Source organism: Leptonychotes weddellii, chromosome 1 (genome assembly GCF_054177405.1).
Source record: "Leptonychotes weddellii isolate Sample4059 chromosome 1, ASM5417740v2, whole genome shotgun sequence".
Lineage (NCBI taxonomy): Eukaryota > Metazoa > Chordata > Mammalia > Carnivora > Phocidae > Leptonychotes > Leptonychotes weddellii.
Window position 1 is genome coordinate 168,812,053 of NC_138369.1, and position 21,607 is coordinate 168,833,659.

General features: G+C 35.8%; 1 protein-coding gene across 6 annotated transcripts in view; it reads left to right on the top strand.

Moving 5' to 3' along the window:
• USP25 (ubiquitin specific peptidase 25) overlaps positions 1-21,607 on the top strand; it is a 127,135-nt gene that overhangs the window by 63,455 nt on the left and 42,073 nt on the right. For all 6 annotated transcript variants that reach the window (XM_081798830.1, XM_031038385.2, XM_006742671.3 and 3 more), the window contains 6 exons: positions 5,804-5,877; positions 10,699-10,847; positions 16,498-16,625; positions 17,011-17,106; positions 18,424-18,582; positions 19,172-19,398. In XM_081798830.1, coding sequence (XP_081654956.1) covers positions 5,804-5,877; positions 10,699-10,847; positions 16,498-16,625; positions 17,011-17,106; positions 18,424-18,582; positions 19,172-19,398 — 833 coding nt within the window. The remainder of the gene's footprint in view (positions 1-5,803; positions 5,878-10,698; positions 10,848-16,497; positions 16,626-17,010; positions 17,107-18,423; positions 18,583-19,171; positions 19,399-21,607) is intronic.

Below are 21,607 nucleotides of genomic sequence, written 5' to 3' on the forward strand. Positions count from 1 at the left end.
AATTCTCAGTTGAAAAGTAAGTTCATATATTCCCTTGAGGTTTTTTGTTTTGTTTTTTTTTCCTGAGAGAGTGAGAGCAGGGGGAGGGACAGAGGGAGAGAGAATCTTAAGCAGGCTCCATGCTCAGCGTCAAGAGTCTGATGCTTTGGGGCCCCTGGGTGGCTCAGTCGGTTAAGTGTCCGACTCTGGATTTCAGCTCAGGTCATGATCTCAGGATCGTGAGATCCAGCTTCTTGTCGGGCTCTGCAGTCAGTGGGAAGACTGTTTGAGTTCTTACGCTCTGCCCCTCCCCTTGCTCTGTGCTCATGAGTGCTCTCTCTCTCTCTAAAATAAATAAAATCTTTAAAAAAAAAAAAAAAAGAGATGCTTAACCAGTTGAGCTTCCCAGGTGCCCCTTCCCTTAATCTTTAAGGTAAGTCCAAAGAAATTTTATATTTGAAAATCAGGTTTTTTTTTTGCCTTTGTGGTTGCAGTCTAACAAAAAATAAAAGTCACTTCTGAGTTTCTGAGTTTGTTCAGTCTCAGCTATAGGCATGTTATTTCTGTGCCTGCATAGAACCTGCAGCCGGTTCCCTCACTTGGGTGTGTATAGTTCCTTCAGTCCTTCAGATGGTCAGTTTCATGCACTTGAATTCTAGATTTCAGAGGGTTATTAGGACACACATGATTAACACTGAATGGTCTCTTACCTTGGAAATTGTAGAACTAAAGCAAAACTTCAGCCCTTTAGCTCTCAGTCCAACTATATAATATTCCCGGAACTTTGTGCGGTCCAGACTCAAGTTGTTGCCAAAGTCTGTAGCAGAAATTTTAGGATATGCTGTAAACAGCAAATCATTGGTTTTAATTCTGCCTGGATGCCTGTCATTGAGGGCTAATAGCTTGCTGACAATTATATGTGAACTTAAACTAAGTTGGGGGAAATCTCTGAAATTAATTATGATGCTATGTTTACAGTGTTTGAGGAAAAAAAATTCTATTTTTGCTAAATTTTGTCTTGGAATGGGGCATTTGAAAGCTGCTTCCTTTTTGGCATGTTTAGAAGTTTATGATGCTGACATCTCTGGTCCTCATCTTCTTTCTTGTCCACCAAAAGTTTTAGTTGCATTTTCCTTATGAGCTTCTTCAGTTTGTGGCTCTGAGTGACTTATTTTTGTGCCACAGTGGTTGTGCTCATTGCCTTTTGCTGTGGAATTGCTTAGGCCTGGGAAACTCTCCTCTTAGGTTAGTTTCTTTCTTTTCTTCAGATTAGCTTCTCTCTTCGTGTTACTTTCATCTGGAAAATCTCCCCATCAGATTCCTGGCATGAATCTGCTGTTGCTGCATATGAAAGCTGAGTCCCAACATCCAGTGAAGAGACACTCTTTCATCAGCTTTTGCATGTTCTGGGCCTAGAGTATATTTCTTTCTGCTGCATTTCTTTCTGGGTGGCATATGCCAATAAAGTTCACATGCATATATATTTTTTATTCCTTTAGGAAGGTTTGGCTGAATTTTTAAGTTTAACCTGCTTCTTAGCCTCTATCTCATGCAGAGCCAGCCCTGTTTGATGGATGCCTGTCTTTTCATCCTGTTCTTTTGGTTTGTTTTCTGGCCTTTACATTTGTTTTTCTCTAACTTGCTCCTCTGATATTGTCTTGATAGGCTCCTCATAGTGAGAGTTAGTGATTCACTAATGAGAGTTGTCCACCCTGGTCCCTCTCTAGTACAGCTCATGTCCCTTGTATTTTTCCTTAGAGTTCTCATACCAAAAATTCATTGCATGTGTTTCCTCAGAGTGTGGACAGTATCTGTATCTTCATCTGTGATAACGGAGTCTTTGAGGTTTTCTCAGTAATCCTTTGAGTGTTTTACCCTGAAATCCCTAGTTCCTCCTCTCAAATCTATCCAGATTTTCTATAAGCACTTCATTTAGTGTATCCTGTCTTCAATACATGACCCCCAATTGCTTTTTATCTGTAGCCTCAGAAGAGTGCCTAAATCCATGTTCCTTCTGAGGGGGTCATTTTATGCTGATTTTGGAGATACTGCTTATTATTTATTTACTTGTTAATTTTCTTTGGGTTCTAGTCACCTCTTCTGATCTAGTAACTAACAATTATCTCCCTTTTTTTCTAAAACTGTTTTAAAAGAAGCTAGAACTTTTCCATTCCAGTTCATATGAAATCTTAAGTTTATTTGAAATATGTTCTCCTTGTTCATTTCCCCATCATTTTCTGTTGTTTACTGTTTGTGGAGCTAAAACTGTTTTGTTGTTGTTGTTGTTGTTGTTGTTGTTGTTTTTAAAGATTTTGTCAGAGAGTAAGCGAGCACAAGGCGGGGAGCAGCAGGCAGAGGGAGAAGCAGGCTCCCCGCTGAGCAAGGAGCCCGATGTGGGACTCGATCCCGGGACCCTGGGATCATGACCTGAGCCGAAGGCAGATGCTTAACCCACTGAACCACCCAGGCATCCCACTAAAACTGTTTTTGAATATCTGTGCTCTCCCTGTATAGAACAGAGCTTTCCAGTTGGTGTACCATGGCTAGCCAGATTATGGATTGTGGAGATATTGATCCTATTTCTGTGATCATGAGAAAATATATTTTTTTACCTTAAAGTTCTCTGCATATGATATACCAATGGTATTAAAAAGATTGGGAAGCTCTGACCCAAAGCATTCTAGTTTGCTCTATCAGCTACCCTAGACCTTTGAACTTCCTTGCCAATGTAATTCCCAAGGGTAAGATGTCCCTGATACAAGTTTTCTGTAGTGATTTCTTTTGGCCTTTGATATTTGTGTCAGTCTGTCTTTACTACTGCTTTCATGTAAATGGTGGGTCTCTCTCTTTTTTTTTTTTTTAAGGTTTATTTATTTTAGAGAGAGAGCGGGTGCATGTGCAATTGAGGAGAGGACCAGAGGGAGAGGGAGAGAATCTCAAGCAGACTCCCCGCTGAGCATGGAGCCCAACGCAGGGCTCGATCTCAGGACCCTGAGATCATGACCTGAGCCAAACCAAGAGTGGATGCTCAACTGACTGAGCCATCCAGGCACCCCTGTAGATCATTTCTATTATAGGAGTCTCGTGTCTTTTTAATTGCTCTTCACTTTTATTCCTTATATTTCTGTTGGCATAACCAGTCTGGGCCCCTGAGATTCACAGTTTAAATGCCAGATGAAGAATAGGACCTCTTAGAGGTTGGAAAGAAGGACAAGGTAAACAATTTCTGGAAGATTCCTACCTGACTCTTTAGGGAATGTCTGTTTACCACAGACCAGTAGAGAGGAAGCTAAAATTCAGGCAGGAAGGTTTGAGAAGAGATTTGGAAAGAAAGTTCAGAATTTGTAGAGCCACTCAACATCCAGTTCCTTCTGGCAAAGTCACCAACCTGTTAAGTCATTGCTCTTTACATGTGTGTGGCAGTAAGGGATGTTGATTTTCTACATTAAAATAAGAGGCCATGGAAAGGAGATTTCCACTAATATTTACATCTAAAGATTCATAGATTTTTACATCAAGAGAGACAATCTTTGGATCGTTCCCCTCACCCATGTCAGTCTCAAGTCCTTTTTATTCGCACAGTATAAGATATATAAGGTATGAAATAAATTTTTCCCATAGAGTTAAAATGCCCAAAGAATAAGTATATGTAGTCGGAGAGGATACATTGATTTTGGAGTCCGATTTGTGTTCACTTTGTAGCTTGATTTCTTACCAATGGTGTGAATTTGGGCAAGTGACTTAACCTGCCCTACACCTTTATTATCAGTAAAACAGAAGTAATTGTACTACCTGTTATCAGTCAGAATAGGCTAGATAGTCCAGTGGCAACAACCCCCAAACCTTGCAGGCTTATATCATATTGTTAGATGATGTGTCCTGTGCGTGTGAGCAAGGGGCTCTGCTCGTTCTTTCATTCAGGGCCCTCCGTGACAGACGCTTCCCCTCATCACCCTTTCTGGGGTTACCATGCCAACGAAAGTACACTGGTTCTCAAAGTTTGTACCATACATCACTTGTGCTCACATGTTGTTGGGCAAAGCAAGTCATGTGGTCTGCCTAACTTGAAAGTGAGTGGGAACACCTTATACCCATTAGGATGGCTACTATCAAAAAACCCCAGAAAATTGCAGGTGTTGGCAAGGATGTGAAGAAATTGGAACCCTTGTGCACTACTGATGGGAATGTGAAACATCATGGTGGCTTTTCAAAAGATTAAAAATAGAATTGCTATTTGAGGGAGGGAGTCCTTTCACAATGTATATGTATATCAGATCATCACATTGTATGCTTTAGACTTTGTCACTTATGCCTCATAAAGCTGAGAAAAAGATTAACCATATGATTCAACAAATCTACTGCTGGGGGATATACTAAGAATTGATAGCAGGATCTTGGGGAGATGTTTGTACACTCATGTTCATAGCAGCATTATTCACAATAGCCAAAGGGTGGAAAGCACCCACTGTCCATGGATGAATAGATAAACAAAATGGGGCATACATACAGTGCAACATCCTTAAAAAAGAAGGAAATTCTGACACATGCTACAACATGGATGCTAAGTGAAATAAGCCAGTCACAAAAAGACAAACACTGCATGCCACTTACATGATGTGTCAGGAGTTGTAAAACTCAAACAGTGAGTAAGAACAGTGGTTGCCAGGGAGGGAGAAATGTGGAGTTGTTCAGTGAATGTAGAGTTTCAGTTTTACAAGATGAGAAGACTCCTGGAGATGGGTTGCACAATATGAATATACTTAACACTACCCACCAAACACTTAAAAATGGGTGGATGTAAATTTTGTGTTATGTGTATCTTACCACAATTCACATTTTTAAAATTTAAATAAAATGTGAGTGGGAAAGTACATCTTAACCACATATCTGGAAGTAGAGGGCCAGAAATCTTTTTGAGTATCTCGAACAACTACCATCCTACCTCAGAGCATTGTTGTGAGGAGTAAGTGAAGTGCTTCCCACCAGTTTTTTAAAGGAGTAAATGATGTTGCAATGCACTACATTTATAAAAAGACCATGTCCTTCCCCCCCTTTTTTTAGCAAATCGGTTTTACTGGTTTAAACACAAAATTCATGAAGATAAATTCTGTACACAGTTGTGGATACCACACACTTTATGTAGTAATGCCAAGATAAACTGTTTTCAGACCATAGAGAACAAAACATAAAAAGAAAAGGTTAAAAAATTGTTAACTTCTGTTTACTTCAAGCGAAAAAAGAAAAAAAAAACAATGTATGTTAAAGAATTTGGAAAATTCACAGATGCCTAATCGTGCCTGTAGCATGAAGAAAGGAGTAGCTCCTGAGCTGCTGTGGGTCAGAGCTAGTGCTGTGCTCCTTCATTGGTGATAGCTGCTATTTTTGAGTGTGTGCACTCTTTTATGTAAATGTGGGAAATGACATGTTCAAGTTTTATAGAAAAGTACTCCAAGAGGGGCTTTTCTTTCTTCCCAGCAAGTCCAAATAAGCATGTATTGTACAGACTAAAAGTGGGAGATTGAAATGCACAATGGTAATAGAAAGATCAGGCGCTCCATGAACACAGACTGTGTCAGGTCCTCTTGTAATGTCGTCCCAGGCAGCAACTCATTTTAACCCTTACAACAGCCGTTTGAGTTCAGTCACTATTATTAGCCTCAGAAGAATAAATTTAAGTGCCTTGTCCAAGGTAATGTCAAGAGCGCTGAATGAGTGACAACAGCCTAAATGTTACCATCTTGGCATGTATTATTGTTCTTTGAATGTTTTATTACTTACAGGTCCAAAAATTATAACCACATTTGTATTTTTTACCGTGCTTTAGGGATGAAGAGAAGCCAAAGAACCCCATGGTAGAGTTGTTCTATGGAAGATTCCTTGCTGTGGGAGTACTTGAAGGTACGGTGACACATGTTTACTCTTTATGACATTTGAAGAGGTATTAGCTTTTGTCTTGATAGTGACTCCTAGCTTGTTGAATGGTTTTTCATTTTAATTTGATTTACTCTGTCTAGTAGTTCCTGTTGCACTGCTACTACTAATCATTTATAGGAAAACATTGACTTGAGTGAATGAAAAAGAAGGTACAGGGTGTATTATCACATGCTAATTGATAGTTATCCTGATGTCCTTTCGCTGAGAAAACTTCTGTGATTCTGTGAATTGTTGGGGTACAGGGAATTAAGGGGGCAGTTGATTTTGAAAATAATATTGGAGTTGAATACTGGTTTTGGTAGGATGGTTACTGTTTTTGAGGGTTTCAACTCTATGAATGTTGAAAGCTGCATTTAATAATTTAGCAATTTAGTATAGTTAAGGTATTACATTTCTCAGGTGATTATAAAATTCTTTAGGCTCTAGTTTTCAAGAAAGAATCATACTCTTATCTTTTGAAAAATCATTTAAGAGTGATACTACTCCCATCTATCCTAAATGCCTATTACTTAAAATCTGGGTCTGACCAGATTTTTTTTCCTAATAAAGGGAAGGGAACTGACTCATTAAATGTACTTCAAATAAGAATAATTACTAAATCCCAAAGCATGAACTTTTGAAAAAATTTGAAATATTTGAAAAACTTTCCAAATCTTCCGAATGGCCCAGTCCATCAACTTTTGGAAAGTTAGCTCAAATCACCTGAAGTATAAAATTTGGAAAATTGGTTTTCCTTCAGTATCTTAAGTAATGGATTCTTATGAAGTTTTGTTTGAATATAATTTTATAGTTTGGGATTCAGAAAAAGGCAGATAATAACTCAGGATTTAGTCAGGCATTTAAAATGTTACACTGAAGGGCGCCTGGGTGGCTCAGTCGTTAAGCGTCTGCCTTCGGCTCAGGTCATGGTCCCGGGGTCCTGGGATCGAGTCCCATATCGGGCTCCCTGCTCCGCGGGAGGCCTGCTTCTCCCTCTCCTACTCCCCCTGCTTGTGTTCCTGCTCTCACTATGTCTCTCTCTGTCAAATAAATAAATAAAATCTTTAAAAAATAAAAAAATAAAAAAAATAAAATGTTACACTGAAGTGTCTGTACTTTTTTTTTTTTTTGCCTCAAATGCTAAATATTCTTTACATAAATAGTGGAATATTTTACATAGGACATTACTTCCCAGTTTGGGATGTCCATACTGTCTATACTGATTTTTACTTGAAGTAGAACAATGTATTTGAAACAATAGAGTAGCTCTAATCAGGTGATGACTGTGCACTATTTATATCCTTTCTGCTTGTGTTACCTTGATTCTTAAAAGTGATTTATTGAAATAATTTGTCAGTCAATCAGTGTTGAAGTCCTTGTACTGGATATAAGTTGTTTTAAACTATCGTGAGACATAGATGTGGTTTTATTTATTTATTTATTTTTTTATAACTTTTTTTTCATTCTTTTTTTAAAAATTTTATTATGTTATGTTAATCACCATACATTACATCATTAGTTTTTGATGTAGTGTTCCATGAGTCATTGTTTACGTATAACATCCAGTGCTCCATTCAGTACGTGCCCTCTTTAATACCCATCACCAGGCTAACCCATCCCCCCGACCCCCAGAACCCTCAGTTTGTTTCTCAGTCCATAGTCTCTCATGGTTCGTCTCCCCCTCTGTTTTCCCCCCCTTCATTTTTCCCTTCCTGCTATCCTCTTTTTTTTTTTTAACATATAATATATTATTTGTTTCAGAGGTACAGGTCTGTGATTCAACAGTCTTACACAATTCACAGCACTCACCATAGCACATACCCTCCCCAATGTCTATCACCCAGCCACCCCATCCCTCCCATCCCCGCCACTCCAGAACCCTCAGTTTGTTTCCTGAGATTAAGAATTCCTCATATCAGTGAGATCACATGATACATGTCTTTCTCTGATTGACTTATTTCGCTCAGCATGATACCCTCCAGCTCCGTCCACGTCATTGCAAATGGCAAGATTTCATTCCTTTTGATGGCTGCATAATATTCCAATGTGGTTTTAATACATTTCCAGGTGAACTATGTATTTGCTTCAGTAAAAATAATTTGCTTTCAAGCTCGTTCTTAATCACTTTTACATATGTCTTCCTAATGCTTTCTTTTAGACCAGCAACTCTCAATTGGAGGTACTTTTTGTTTGTTTACTAAAGTGCTCTCATTGCAAAAGTTCCTCAACTTTTCCAGAATATCTAGTCCGTTGACCCCTTCATTTTGTTCCTCTTGACCCTTTTCTTTTCTTCCTTCTTTGCCCATTATGATCATTCTTATAAACATCTAACACTCCCCTTCCCCCCATTCCCTCTGTGGCTATTCTCTGACCATCACTGAGCTATTCATCTCCTCTCTGTGTGCACTGAGTACCTGACTATTACTGGGGAAGAATCACTCAAATGGGCTAACTAAATGGATCATGAATTTGTAGTAGATAACTAAGCTTCACTGGACCAAATCCTGTAACACTACTGGCAGTCATACTTGTTTTGTTAAATCACTGTCTTCTATCCCATTTTCTGTAATAATGATTTTTATCTTTTCTACTTCTAATCTAACTTCTCTGGCTCTTTATTCTCTGAGAAAGACCTTCCCACAGATTTTATGGATTTGCCATGAAGCTATTGAAATCTAGCTGTAGGTCCTGTCTAAGGTCCTGAATCTAATTTTGTGTTTGTAATTTTGTTGTATCATAATACTTAAACACAACTTTCTCAAATACGTGAGCTTCAGGCTCCACAACCTCCATCCATTCCTACCTCTACCACATTCTTTTTATTTGTCCCTCCAGATAATAAAGAATTATTTAGTCTTCTATCAGAAGGCTGTTGTTTATATGTGCTCAGAATCTCATCCTTGCATGCTTTCAATCAGACCTGACTCTCTCCATTATCTTGCTTTTTTCTTGTATCTTCACCTTCGCCCTCTACTGTTTTCCTCAACAGTATTTAGACATGGTTTGGTAATTCACATCTTAAACAAAAAAGAACTCCTTCCCCACAGTCTTTTTCAGTTAATCTTATTCAGTTAAGCCCCTTTCAAGAGAGGAGTTTGTTTTTACCTGCTAAATCCCCATTATTCAACCCATCCCGCTATTGCTTCTGGCCCCAGACCCCTTGTAAAAGGGATCTTTCTAAGGTTATCAATTTCCAGCATGTATTCAAGGCTGCCAGATCCCACTCAGTTCTCATACTGAACTCTTATCAACTATTCATGCTATTTACTCTCTTTTCCTTTTCCTCTTTCCTATATTCTGTCCTTAAAAACACTTCCCTGGCTTCTGTGGCACCATATTCTCTTGTTTTTTTTTCCTGCTTCTGTGGGTACTTAAAGCCTCTTCTTTTACCTAAGGATAGGAGATCCTTGGGCCTCAGCTCACACCCCCCTGCCTTTTCCTGTCTGCCAGTTCCCTTGGCAGTCTCATTCACTCCCTTGATTAACTGCTGTCAGGAGCCAGCGATTCTCTCAGTTACAGCTTCAGACCAGAAGATTAATTTTAGTTACAGACTCATATCCAACTCTCTTCTCAACTTGAAATCCCATGGGCCATTCTAAAACAACGATTGCCACTACTACGTTAAAACAAGTGGAAAAAAAATTCTCCACTCGCTCTTTAGTGGAGAGCCTTTCAAGTCAGTTGTTTATGATGGAAATCGAATATCATTCTTGATACCTTCCTTACTCTTCTGCCCCCCGTCTTGCCAGTGAGCCAGCCACCAATCATATTTACTCCTTCCTGAATATGTGTATAAATGTCTGTGTAATTTCATCTGCTTTTGTACACTTTTACTATTAACACCGTATTCCACATTGCCTTTATTTCTGGATGGATTCTATAATAGTCTCCTATCACCCACTTAACACAGAAGCCATAAGGATGTTTCATCAGAGACATGAATCTGATCCCTTTATTCCCAGGTTTAACTATTCACAGTGACTTTCTGTTAATCAGGATATACTGAGAAAAATAATTCTTAACAAGGGCTTATAAGACTTTTTGTAGATTTTGACCCCCTACCTAATTCTTTATTGTCATCTTCCCATTGCTCCCCTAAGTTATAATGTCCTCCCCTTAATTCTTCAAGCAGGCCATGTTCTTTGCATCCTTAAAGTCTCTGTGTGTATTATTCCTTGGCCAAGAATTCTCTACAGCACCCAGACGGTCTGGCCTGGATAACTCCTACTCAGCATTCAAGTCTCAGTGTAAATGTCATTTTGCTGTGGAAGTCTTCCCTGCTCTACCCTCCAGTCCTAAAGACTAGGTTAGCTCTCCTTTTTATACAACCTCTCACAGCACTGTCTCACCACACATTTTATAACACAAGGATAGATAATTTTTTGTTCATAATTATATGTACAATTAATGTACATATAATGTAATGCCTTTCTTCCAAAAGAGGCTAAGAGTTTCCTCAGCTCAGAGACCATATGTATCTCTTTTGTTCACTGTTATACATATTCTCAGTGTTTAGCATAGTATCTTGTCCTTAGGTATTTTTTGAAAGAATATATGTACACACACACACATATATATACACACACATACGTGTGATCACTTACATACATAAGGTGTGTAATTGATATCTATGGCTGGATGTGAATGTGCATATATGCATGTATAAACCAACAAGGAAATGACAGTGACTACCCTGTGGAACATAGAGTGATGGTTTTCAGGTTCAGGAGGTAATTCATATACACATTTACTTTTAGTGGCTAAAAGGCCATATTGAGTAACAGTTAACTTTCCCTTCTCCTATAGGTAAAAAATTTGAAAATACTGAAATGTTTGGTCAGTACCCGCTTCAGGTCAATGGATTCAAAGATCTACATGAGTGCCTAGAAGCTGCTATGATTGAAGGAGAAATTGAGTCCTTACATTCAGAGAATTCAGGAAAATCGGGCCAGGAGGTGAGTTTAGCATCTTCATTATTCCTCTCTCCCTAGGTCTTTCTTAACAGTGCGGTAAAGCACAATCTAGGGCCCTAATTATATAGCTGCCTAATAACTGAGAGAACACTCAGATTACGTGTTTGGATTTAATTATGGTAGTTTAGACATTTGGGAAACTGGCACAAATATGTCTGTAATCTATGTTAAATTCTCACTTAACAATTTAGCTTAAAAATTTCTGTTAGAATCCTCTTTCAGGATACTGTTGAGGCTGTTTAGACTTTTTAGGGAAGGTACCAGTCGCTGTAATGTGCCAGTCCTGGAAGTAAAAAAGAAAAACACTGAAATTAGGGTGGAATTTTATATAGACATATGTTACTTATATCAAATAGTGTTGGAATTTGTCTAGATTCCTTTTTTTTTTTTTTTTTTTGTAAAATTGCTATATAATTGCATGAAGGGCAGATGGAATAACTTGCTTTCTCAGGAAAGATAAAACTTAAAAAATATAAACCTGTTTGTTTCCACTGGTCTCTGTCTTGCCACCCATCTCTCTCTCTCTTTATTCATGTTGTTAGTTTCATCTATATATCCATCCACCCACACATATATTCATCCTTATGTGTTACTATAATGGAAGGCAAAGGACAGACCATTTGCTCCAAAATCAGTTCTCATTAAGCAGTTGCTGGTAGTTGTCTACTTGTAAGTTCCATGCATGAGGGTAGGGATCTTCATCTTTGTCATTCTCTATTATATCTCTAGTGGATAATATGGTGACTGCAAATAGAATTACATAATACACATTTATTGACTGAATGAATAAAATGTCTCAGTGTTATCAAAAAAGTTTCTGAGGACTTTATCCCCAAATGGGTGCTTAATAAATGTTAGGTGATGATATCTCTGTGTTTTCCTAACAGGGACTGAGTTCTTGTATCTTTGAAAATAAATTGCTTTTATCTGAATATGTGCTTTTTAAAAAAGATAATTAACTCTTTCCTGTTGTAACTTCATCCTCATTTCCTTCTCTTCCCTTATACACCCAAATAAAAAAAATAAATTACATTTACTATTTTCTGGCTTTTTTTTTTTTTTAAGAGGGGGAGAGGGAGGGAAAGAGAGAGAAAATATTTGAGGTAGTTTTTCTCTCTACATCATAGATCATCTACATAAGTGATTCTCAGCAGATGCCTAGGCCCTACTTCAAAGCTGTCAAATCTGAATATAGGGTAGGAATGTGGTACTTGGGCCCAAGAGCTCCACCAGTGATTCCCAGATAGACCTCCAATTAAGAATATTTAAATTAAGCTTATTTATTTTACTGATTGGTCTCTAAAGATTGGGACTCTGTCAGCATCCCATAATGGAACAGGAAAGCAGACCCCCTGCCTAAAGTGTGATCTCTTTTCTATTAAACAAAAGGATGGGTTTGGGCAGGAAAAGGGATGGCATTTTCCTTACACTGTCAAAGTAGCTTGTAAGTGAAATATACATTGGTTTATTGGTAAATAATCTTTCTTATGTATTCCCAGCTTTTATATTGAATCTGAATTTCATTATTTATTTAAAAAAATCTAGTTTGCCCTCCATCTTTGGCTTCATACTCTGAATGCCCGTATATATTTTCTGCCTAGGTTTTTACATCCAGCCTAACAGATACAGTGGTTTGTCTCCTCTGAATTCAGCAGTTTGTAAGCATTCTTAATAAGAGCAAATTCATTTACCTATATTCCTATTACTAGTTGCCTAGATTTGTAGGACACAATAATTTCAATAATAATTCAGCCTGGTTTAAGAGACTATCACTGGCTAAAGTAGACTATCTTAAAAGTTTTTAGTAGTGTACTTAAATTATCGTCTTATTTCATTATGTCCTTCAGGATAACTGTTCTGTTTCTTCTTAAGTATCTATAAACACCAATGAGTAACATTTTAGGCTTGTTTGTAAATTAACATTGTCCCTGATGATAACACCTTTTATCTCTTAAACTATTATTTAGTAAAAGTTACTGATTTTACTTTGATACAGGAAACATCTCTTTTGCTGAAATAGCTCTGGTTAAGTAATTTAGGAAAACCTCTAGTCTCCTGAATCACTCATGTTAAAATATCCAGTGGCCTGTAAGAGTTTAAATTTCTGGAATGCCGTACCAAGAGATAACTGAATAAATTAAAAATGATTATATGTAAGATAACTACTTATAAAATATTTTTCTAAATCACAACTTTGAACTAAATGGTGTGCAATTTATAGATGGACCAAACTTTCTAGGAAACCTGGAGGTTTTTTTGTTTTTTTTTTGATTGCCTATTGGAGCAAAAAAATTTCAGGTACATTTCCTTTTAGACTATCGCTATGCACATATAAGTATTTGTATTTGTTCATACTGTCCTGTGACTTGCATTTTTCACTCACCAGTATATCATGAGCATCCTTCCACATCAATATATATGGCTTTACACCATTCTTTTTAAAACCTGCATAGTATCACATAGCCCATATTTCTAAAATTAAATTTATTTCATTCTTCTGTGAGACAGTAGTTGGACAAAGAATTATTTCAAGGAATGTCTTTCTATAAATACCCTTGAGAACTTAGGAATGAAAGATAGTCAGAAGTGGAATTTTTCGGTCACCAGGCATACTCATTTAAAAATAAAAGTACTGCCAAAGTTCCCTTCACAAAGTTGTACTAAGTTATAGTCAAAGTGCTAAAAGAAACTTTATGGAACTTTAAAAACTAGAGAAACAGTACCTACATATACCATATTAGATATATGTAGAGGTTATATGGGAAATTTATCTTTTAGAGTAAAAGGGCAAATGGGTGAACCCAATTAAATGACTAAAACAAATTTTCAAGTTGGGATAGGAACTGTTTGCTTCTCGTGCTTGATTTATATCCTGGTTTTGTTTGATGTTCTGTGGGAATTTGAAATGGTAGGTCTGATTTTTCTGTCCCCTGCTTCCTGCATTCATGTAATCTCACAAAAGCAAGGTATTTAAAACATATTAATAAAAAGTCAGCTATTACAACTCATAAAGATGATTAATTCTCTCTAGAAAATATTTTTGCTAAGTTAGATTTATAGTCATAATAAGTTTGAAAGCACTTTTGTTGCCCATGTTGATTATGTTTTTTTTATTCACTAACTACCCTAATCTATTATTTCTGTAGGTTCATTATATAATATAATATGATAATAAATAATAATAAAATGTTTATAAAGACATGGAAACTATAAGCATGATACTTACCTTTAATGACCTGTGTCTCACAGCATGGCATACCAGTTGGAGAAGCAAATATAGTTTTTTATTGAATGGAAAAATAATATTTTGAAAGAAGAACATCTCATTGTTGTATATTTAAAATTCTAGTTATATACTGCTATACTTAAAATCCTAAAATCACAGAGCTAGACAAACCCATATATTTTCTAAGATGAATTAGGGGAATGTCCGGCTATCTCTTCCTATCCCCATCAGCTTTAGAATAAGAAAGTAAAATCCTTCCACTCCTGTAGGAAAAAACTGTCACTGCTGTTAAAGGAAATACATTCACAACAGAGACATAGTACATAACTATTATGAACATTCTTTCTTAAGGTATGGAAGTTATTTCCTGGACTTTTCATGGTCTACCGAGAAGCATACCCCCAGTTTGGGTGATTTTATTTCTATTGGCCATGGTAGGTTTCCATGAATTAAAGTATGTAACTATTTAATTTTAATGGTGACATTTAAAATACTGCAATAAAATATGAAAGTGATAGTTCTTGAAACCTACTTACTTATTTTAGTATCATAAAATGGAGTAGAGAATATTATCCTAAGGCATCAAAAGTTTTCTTTGTGATATGTATGGGGTATGTTCTAATTCTTAATACTAATTTTAGGTGTGTATTAGAATTAAGTAAAATTCTTTCCAGTGCCATGTGAGAACAAAAAAAATAAGCAGACTTTGCTCAAGAAATTTCAAAACTTAAGAGATTCTTCTGATACTAGGTCTTTTTTTTTTTTAATTTTATTATGTTATGTTAATCCCCATACATTACATCATTAGTTTTAGATGTAGTGTTCCATGATTCATTGTGCATAACACCCAGTGCTCCATGCAGAACGTGCCCTCCTCAATACCCATCACCAGGCTAACCCATCCCCCCACAGCCCCTCCCCCTCTAGAACCCTCAGTTTGTTTTTCAGAGTCCATTGTCTCTCATGGTTCGTCTCCCCCTTCAATTCCGCCCCCTTCATTTTTCCCTTCCTACTATCTTTTTTTTTTTTAACATATAATGTATTATTTGTTTCAGAGGTACAGGTCTGTGATTCAACAGTCTTACACAATTCACAGCACTCACCATAGCACATACCCTCCCCAATATCCATCACCCAGCCACCCCATCCCCCCCACCACTCCAGCAACCCTCAGTTTGTTTCCTGAGATTGTAACTTTCTCTAGTAAACTTCAGTTTTAATAGCCATATAAAACACATTTCTTAAACTTCAACTTTTTGTTAAAGATAAACCAAGTCTAACTCAGGAAATTTCAATTCACATAAGCTTTAGCATTTTGGGAGGGAGAAATAGTTTTGAATAACCATTTTTATTAGCTTTATTTAGAGAAAAGTAGCAACTTTCAAGATCTTAGTCAAATCCAGTTTGCCAGATGTGCACTATTCTGCTTTTTTTGGATGTTTGAATTGAAATTAGTGTGCTCTTAGCTAGTTGATATTTGTGTGGTGGCCGTTTTGTGCCACTTGAAAATGTCACACACCATGTAATGTATGGCAGTTACTTTTTACAGTAGTACATTATGTGGTTTATAATAAGCATTTAAAAATATTTGTTACATTATTTTATACTTCTGTATTTGGTGATTCACACGTTTTTGTTCATTTCTCTTTAAAAATATGTTTATGTAAAACTGGAATCTTTTTTATGAAAATAATTCTCTTTTGTAGTTTTGTTACATTTCATGCTTAACTGAAAAGTTGCCAGTTTGTGGAGGAATTGGCTCATAGCAATGAGGCATTCAATTTGTTAAACACTAGTCATTAAATATAGTTATCATTTGTATAAACTTCATATTAGTAATAGGTCTTTTTCTTAAATTAGTCAGAATTCCAGTAGGAAAATTAAATTTAAAACAAGGGAATATCAGTTTCTAGTTTTTAGTAAGAATTGTGATCATTTACTCTGTAAAAATAAATTTGTGTGTGTGTGTACTACATCTACAAGTTTTTTTGTCAAGGTTTTTGAAGTGTGGTTGATTAATAAGTATATGTACCATTCTTGGTAGTAATAGTGACATAATATTGAAGAAGCCAGAAAATTTGAGCTACTAAGCCATAATTTTAACTAATGTCTGTCACTTTAGGTTAGAAATTTTAATGTAAAAAATTATTGTGGAAGAAGGAGAGTTGTTAGAAATTTTTTTTTTCCCCTGGTTGGGTATTATTTCCATCCTTGGAATTTTCAAGAGGTGTGGAAAACTTTTGGGAGAAGTTGGCCTTTAACTAAATTGCGTACCTCATCATGTGTTTGTGGTGTCAGCATTGTGATGATACATATAAAAATGCCAGGGCTGACACCATGTGCCTAATACTGCAGTGGAGGAAACAGAAGGTGGGAGTAAGGTTTTTTGTTGTTGTTTTCTTTCAGCATTGGTTCACCAAACTACCACCTGTGTTAACATTTGAATTGTCAAGATTTGAATTCAATCAGGCATTGGGAAGACCAGAAAAAATTCACAACAAATTAGAATTTCCTCAGGTGTTGTATCTGGACAGGTATGGTTTGGTATACAGCATGACTTAGTTTTGAAACTGTTTAGTAACCAAGTAAAGTATTATTATGTTTAGAGAAAAATTTTGCTTAATTTCTTTAGAATTAATCTTTACTCTTTTGCATAATACTATTTGTCAAGGAAAATGGAGTTCTCATTCTATTTAGAAAAGTATAGTTACTGGGAATAATGTTATAAGGAAGTTAAAATTTATTTTTGTATTGGTATTGCAATTGTTAAGAATTTTAAGGAGTACTCTTGTGTTGTCTGATATTTCACTGTAGAATTTTAGATGAATTGATCTTTTGTTGTGTTGGCTAGACTTAATATTGTATCTATTTCCATGTTATTTACAATGGTAATGTTGTTATTTTTCTTTTTCCTGATAGATATATGCACAGAAACAGAGAAATAACAAGAATTAAGAGGGAAGAAATCAAGAGACTAAAAGATTACCTCACAGTATTACAACAAAGACTAGAAAGGTATTGTAACTTATGAAATTATAAGTTAACTATAGGAAGTCATATTTTTAGTGACTCTCTGGAATATTTCATTTTAAGTTTGCTTTGAGCGATTTATAATTCTAGTAGTAATTACTCTGGATTCATATTTTGCTTGTATAGTTTAGTTCTGAGTTTGTTAGAAACTAAAATAATTCATAGTTGGCATTAGTGATTATCTTAGTGTTTAAAATTAAATATTTTCATTGTCCACTCATGGTGCTGAGAATACATACAAAGTTAAACTAATCTTAAAAAAAAAAAAATCCAAAAAAAGGACCACCTGGCTGGCTCAGTTAGTAGAGCATGTGACTCTTGATCTCTGGGTCGTGAGTTTGAGCCCCACATTGGGTGAAGAAATTATTTAAAAAAAAAAAAAGTTAAACTAATCTAAATTTTAAGGTTTCTTCTTGTATGAGATTAAACTTCACTCTTGAGATTTCCATTAAAATGAATGATGACTGAGTTTTTCTCCCTGATACAGAAGATACAAACTCACATGCCTACTAGGGCTTCATGGAGACTTTATTAAGAAGAGAAGCAAGTCAAGTGTAAGCTGGTGGGCAAGGGGAGCCTAGAGTGCATATCCCTGTGGAGAGGGAGTGCTTACCATCTGCACTAGCGGGTGGTATCATGTGTGATGCCATGTGTGAATATCTCTCACTGTTTTTGATAGCTTCCCAGAAGACGCTGGAATCTAGACAGTCAGATGTTCTGTAATTAGACAGAAGTCTACAGGCTGAAATGTGGCCTGAGAGATCCCAGTTTGCAACCTCTGATTAATCTGTATTTTAGTATTTGTTTTAGTATTAATTTGAAAATTATTAGCCCCAAACTTTTTAAACAAAAATAATGTATTATATTTCAATAATTTTTATTTCTAAAAGGTATCAGTAATCATATTAAAACTAATCAGAGGTAGTAAAAGGTAGGAGGATAATATTAGTTACCATCGTAATCATGAGACCAGATGACAGATCTAAAAATAAAAACAGTCTCAGGAAATGTAACTGTCAGTTTTCATTTTCCTATTGGGTTACACCTTAGAGCAGCATTTAAAATTTATAACGGGATACAGACACATTCAGTTGTAATCAACTTTGTTTTCCTTAATTTGGGGAACATTTAAGTTATTTCTTGAATGTATCTTCAATTTTAACATCTTCATTTGAAAGCAAAATTAATTGCATTGTTGAAGATTTATTAAAGTGTTTTTATCATGTTTTATAACAATTATTAAAAACAAGCAAATGTGCTTTATATACAACTAAAAGCATGTATGCATTTTATGGTTAACAGATATTTAAGCTACGGTTCGGGTCCCAAACGATTCCCCTTGGTAGATGTTCTACAGTACGCATTGGAATTTGCTTCAAGTAAACCTGTTTGTACATCTCCCATTGAGGATATTGATGCTAGTTCCCCACCTAGTGGTTCCACACCACAGACATTACCAAGGTAAAAAGTTTTCCTGATTCAGAGCCAGCTATGTTACTTGTATTACATAGTAATGTAATTGATGCCTTTAAAGAGGGTTTCATAAAATGCACATTGTGATTTATTTTAGTGGACTCTAAACATATTAGATTCACTTAGAAGATTGTGTATATTCTGGTTGCTTTCTTAGTTCACTGTTTCAATAGATTTTATGGTTGTGGATTGAAATTTTCATATTTTTTTCTGTTCAGAATTATGTGTTATTTTGGTACAGATTTCCACCTTTTATCCATGAAAGTATTGTTGTTAGTTTTTCCTGTAATGTAAGCTGATCAGTATTATATAATTCTGATATACATAAGATTTATTGAAATGATGAAACTATTTCTTCTATAAAGCCACAATTTCATCCTGATAATAATGAATTCCTCATATATTAAGAATCTCATTGGATATTAAATTAATCCACATATTTCTCTCTCTCTTTTTTTAAAGGCTTTTTCTTTTTGAAATTATAAGCCAATTTAATGCTATGTGTTTGGCACAATTTTTGTCCAGAACTTCAACTCAGAAAGTTTAATAATAAATATTTTATGCTTTAAAAATATAGCACAACAGAACAACAGGGAGCCCCTTCTTCAGAACTGCCAAGCACATCACCTACATCAATAGCTGCCATTTCATCGAGATCAGTAATACATAAACCATTCACTCAGTCTCGGATACCCCCAGATTTGCCCATGCATCCAGCACCAAGACACATAACAGAAGAAGAGCTTTCTGTGCTAGAAAGCTGTTTACATCGCTGGAGGACAGAAATAGAAAATGACACCAGAGGTAAGAAGCTTCTCACAGCAGAGCTACTGTCGCCTCAGATGGATATGTATAATATTAAAATTAAGAAGGGAAATCACCTTTGGATTTCATATGTAAATATTATAACGTATTTTTTTTTCCTAGAAAGTGTTTTCTATAAGAGAAACTAGCCTGACTACCTGTTTTTATGATCTTAATATCAGATTCAGAGACACCAACAGATTTCCTCTGGACTACTTAGTTGATTAATGACATAGCAGATGGTCTGATTTTCTCATTCAATGCTCTAAATTTATATCAAACTGGTATTCACAGCTACTCCATTGGTGAAACCTCATACAATTAAATTAGGTATTTGTCAATTACATCCTCTCCCTAATGTTTGTGTAATGAGTTAAAGTGATAAAACAATTTTTTTTTGGATTTAAGACTTAGAAATGTGAATTTTATTTTTTTAAAAGATTTTATTTATTTGAGAGAGAGAGAGAAAGAGAGAGCATGAGCAGGGGGAGAGGGAGAAGCAGACTCCCTGCCGATCCGGGAGCCCAAGAACCCAATGCTGGGCTGGATCCCAGGACCCTGAGATCATGACCTGAGCCAAAGGCAGATGCTTAACCAACTGAGCCACCCAGGCACCCCAGAAATGTGAATTTTAATTTTAAATCTGCACTAACAGAGATTTCCAGATATGATCTGTGAGCTCAGTGCCAGTCTGTAATGTGTTTTAACTGGCATGTAGCAAAATAAGAAAAATGAGGACGGTGCTCTGTGGGGAGTATGAGTGTACACGTGTGTGTTTGTATGTGTTGGTGTTAAGTTGCCATCTGGCCTTTCTTGGAAGGGACTCTCCTTTATTCTGAAATTATATCTTTGCTACTTTACTGTTTTTAAAATGTCCTTTTTTTTAAATGAAGCGATGTTAGTATTTTATTATATTTATATTTATTTTATTATAATTTTTCCTTACATGGCAAAATATAATATCCTATTACTGTCATCTCATTTTATCCTATAAAAAAAGAAAAATCTAGGAGCTACTCTTTTATACCAAAAGATTGGAATTATTTTAAACAATATGGATTGTTGGATTTTAGATGCCCAACTTGACTCATTATAGACAATATGTAAATAAAGAGCAGTCCTAATATAATATAATGTAACATAAATAGGGCATGATGGCAACTAACAATTAGCATTAGTAGCTATAAATGTTTCCCTTAGTATTTTTCATATATAAGGGAATATTTTTACGTTTGAATTCATTAGTAAACATTTATTGAGCACACTGTGTTTCCTGAACACTGTACTAGGTATTAAATAATTTTTTACTGGACTTGGCAGATTGTGTTTGTTTTTATAAGATTACATTCTGAAGGGTGGAAGCTAGGAAGCTTTTGACACCAAAGTAGTGGCATTGAGGAAGGAAAGGAATGGAGAAAACTGACAAAGGTAGATCATTGACAAGAGGTGAGAGAGAAAGGGAGGAATTAGGGACTATTCCCTTAGTTCCTCATGCTGGTATGAATAGAGAGATGGAATGTACTTTGGAAAAGGGCAGACTGGTGGGTGAGCAGGTCCCCACCTCAGGGGAGGAAGTAGGAATAAGATGAGTCCACTTTTGGCCATTTTAAGTTTGAGGAAAATTTAAGTTTGAGGAACTTGAGAGACATTCATCCGATAAGGGTAGGAACCTTAATACCTAGTACTTTGGACCATAGTAATACAATGGATTGGGTAAGATTTTCCTTGGAATATTTGTTTCTTCTCTTTTATCCCTGTTATTACCTGTTAACATTGTTTTTTAAACTATTGTATAATAATAATAATTACATTCTACATCTGAGTAAGATGTACTTTATTTAATTTTTATATTGATACTGCAAGTAGTGCTGACCTTCTACATATATATTGACACACTTTGTGAGTAGGATATATTCTTAGAAGTGTCATTTCTGGTCCAAAGTGTATATATTTTAAATTTAACTGTTTTAAAATTTTCCCTCCCAAAACATTGAACCAGTTTTTATTCCCACTATGTGGAAGAGCCTGACTCCCAACATCTTCCTTAGCCTTGGGTACTTTTTAAATTGTGGTAGCCTGAACATTGAAAAAAATGGTATGTTAGTAGCTTAATTTGCATTTCCTTAATTTTGAGTGAAATTCTGTTTTTCTATAAATTTCTTGTGACATTCACCCATTTTTTATATCGAACCATTTATCTTTCTTTTAA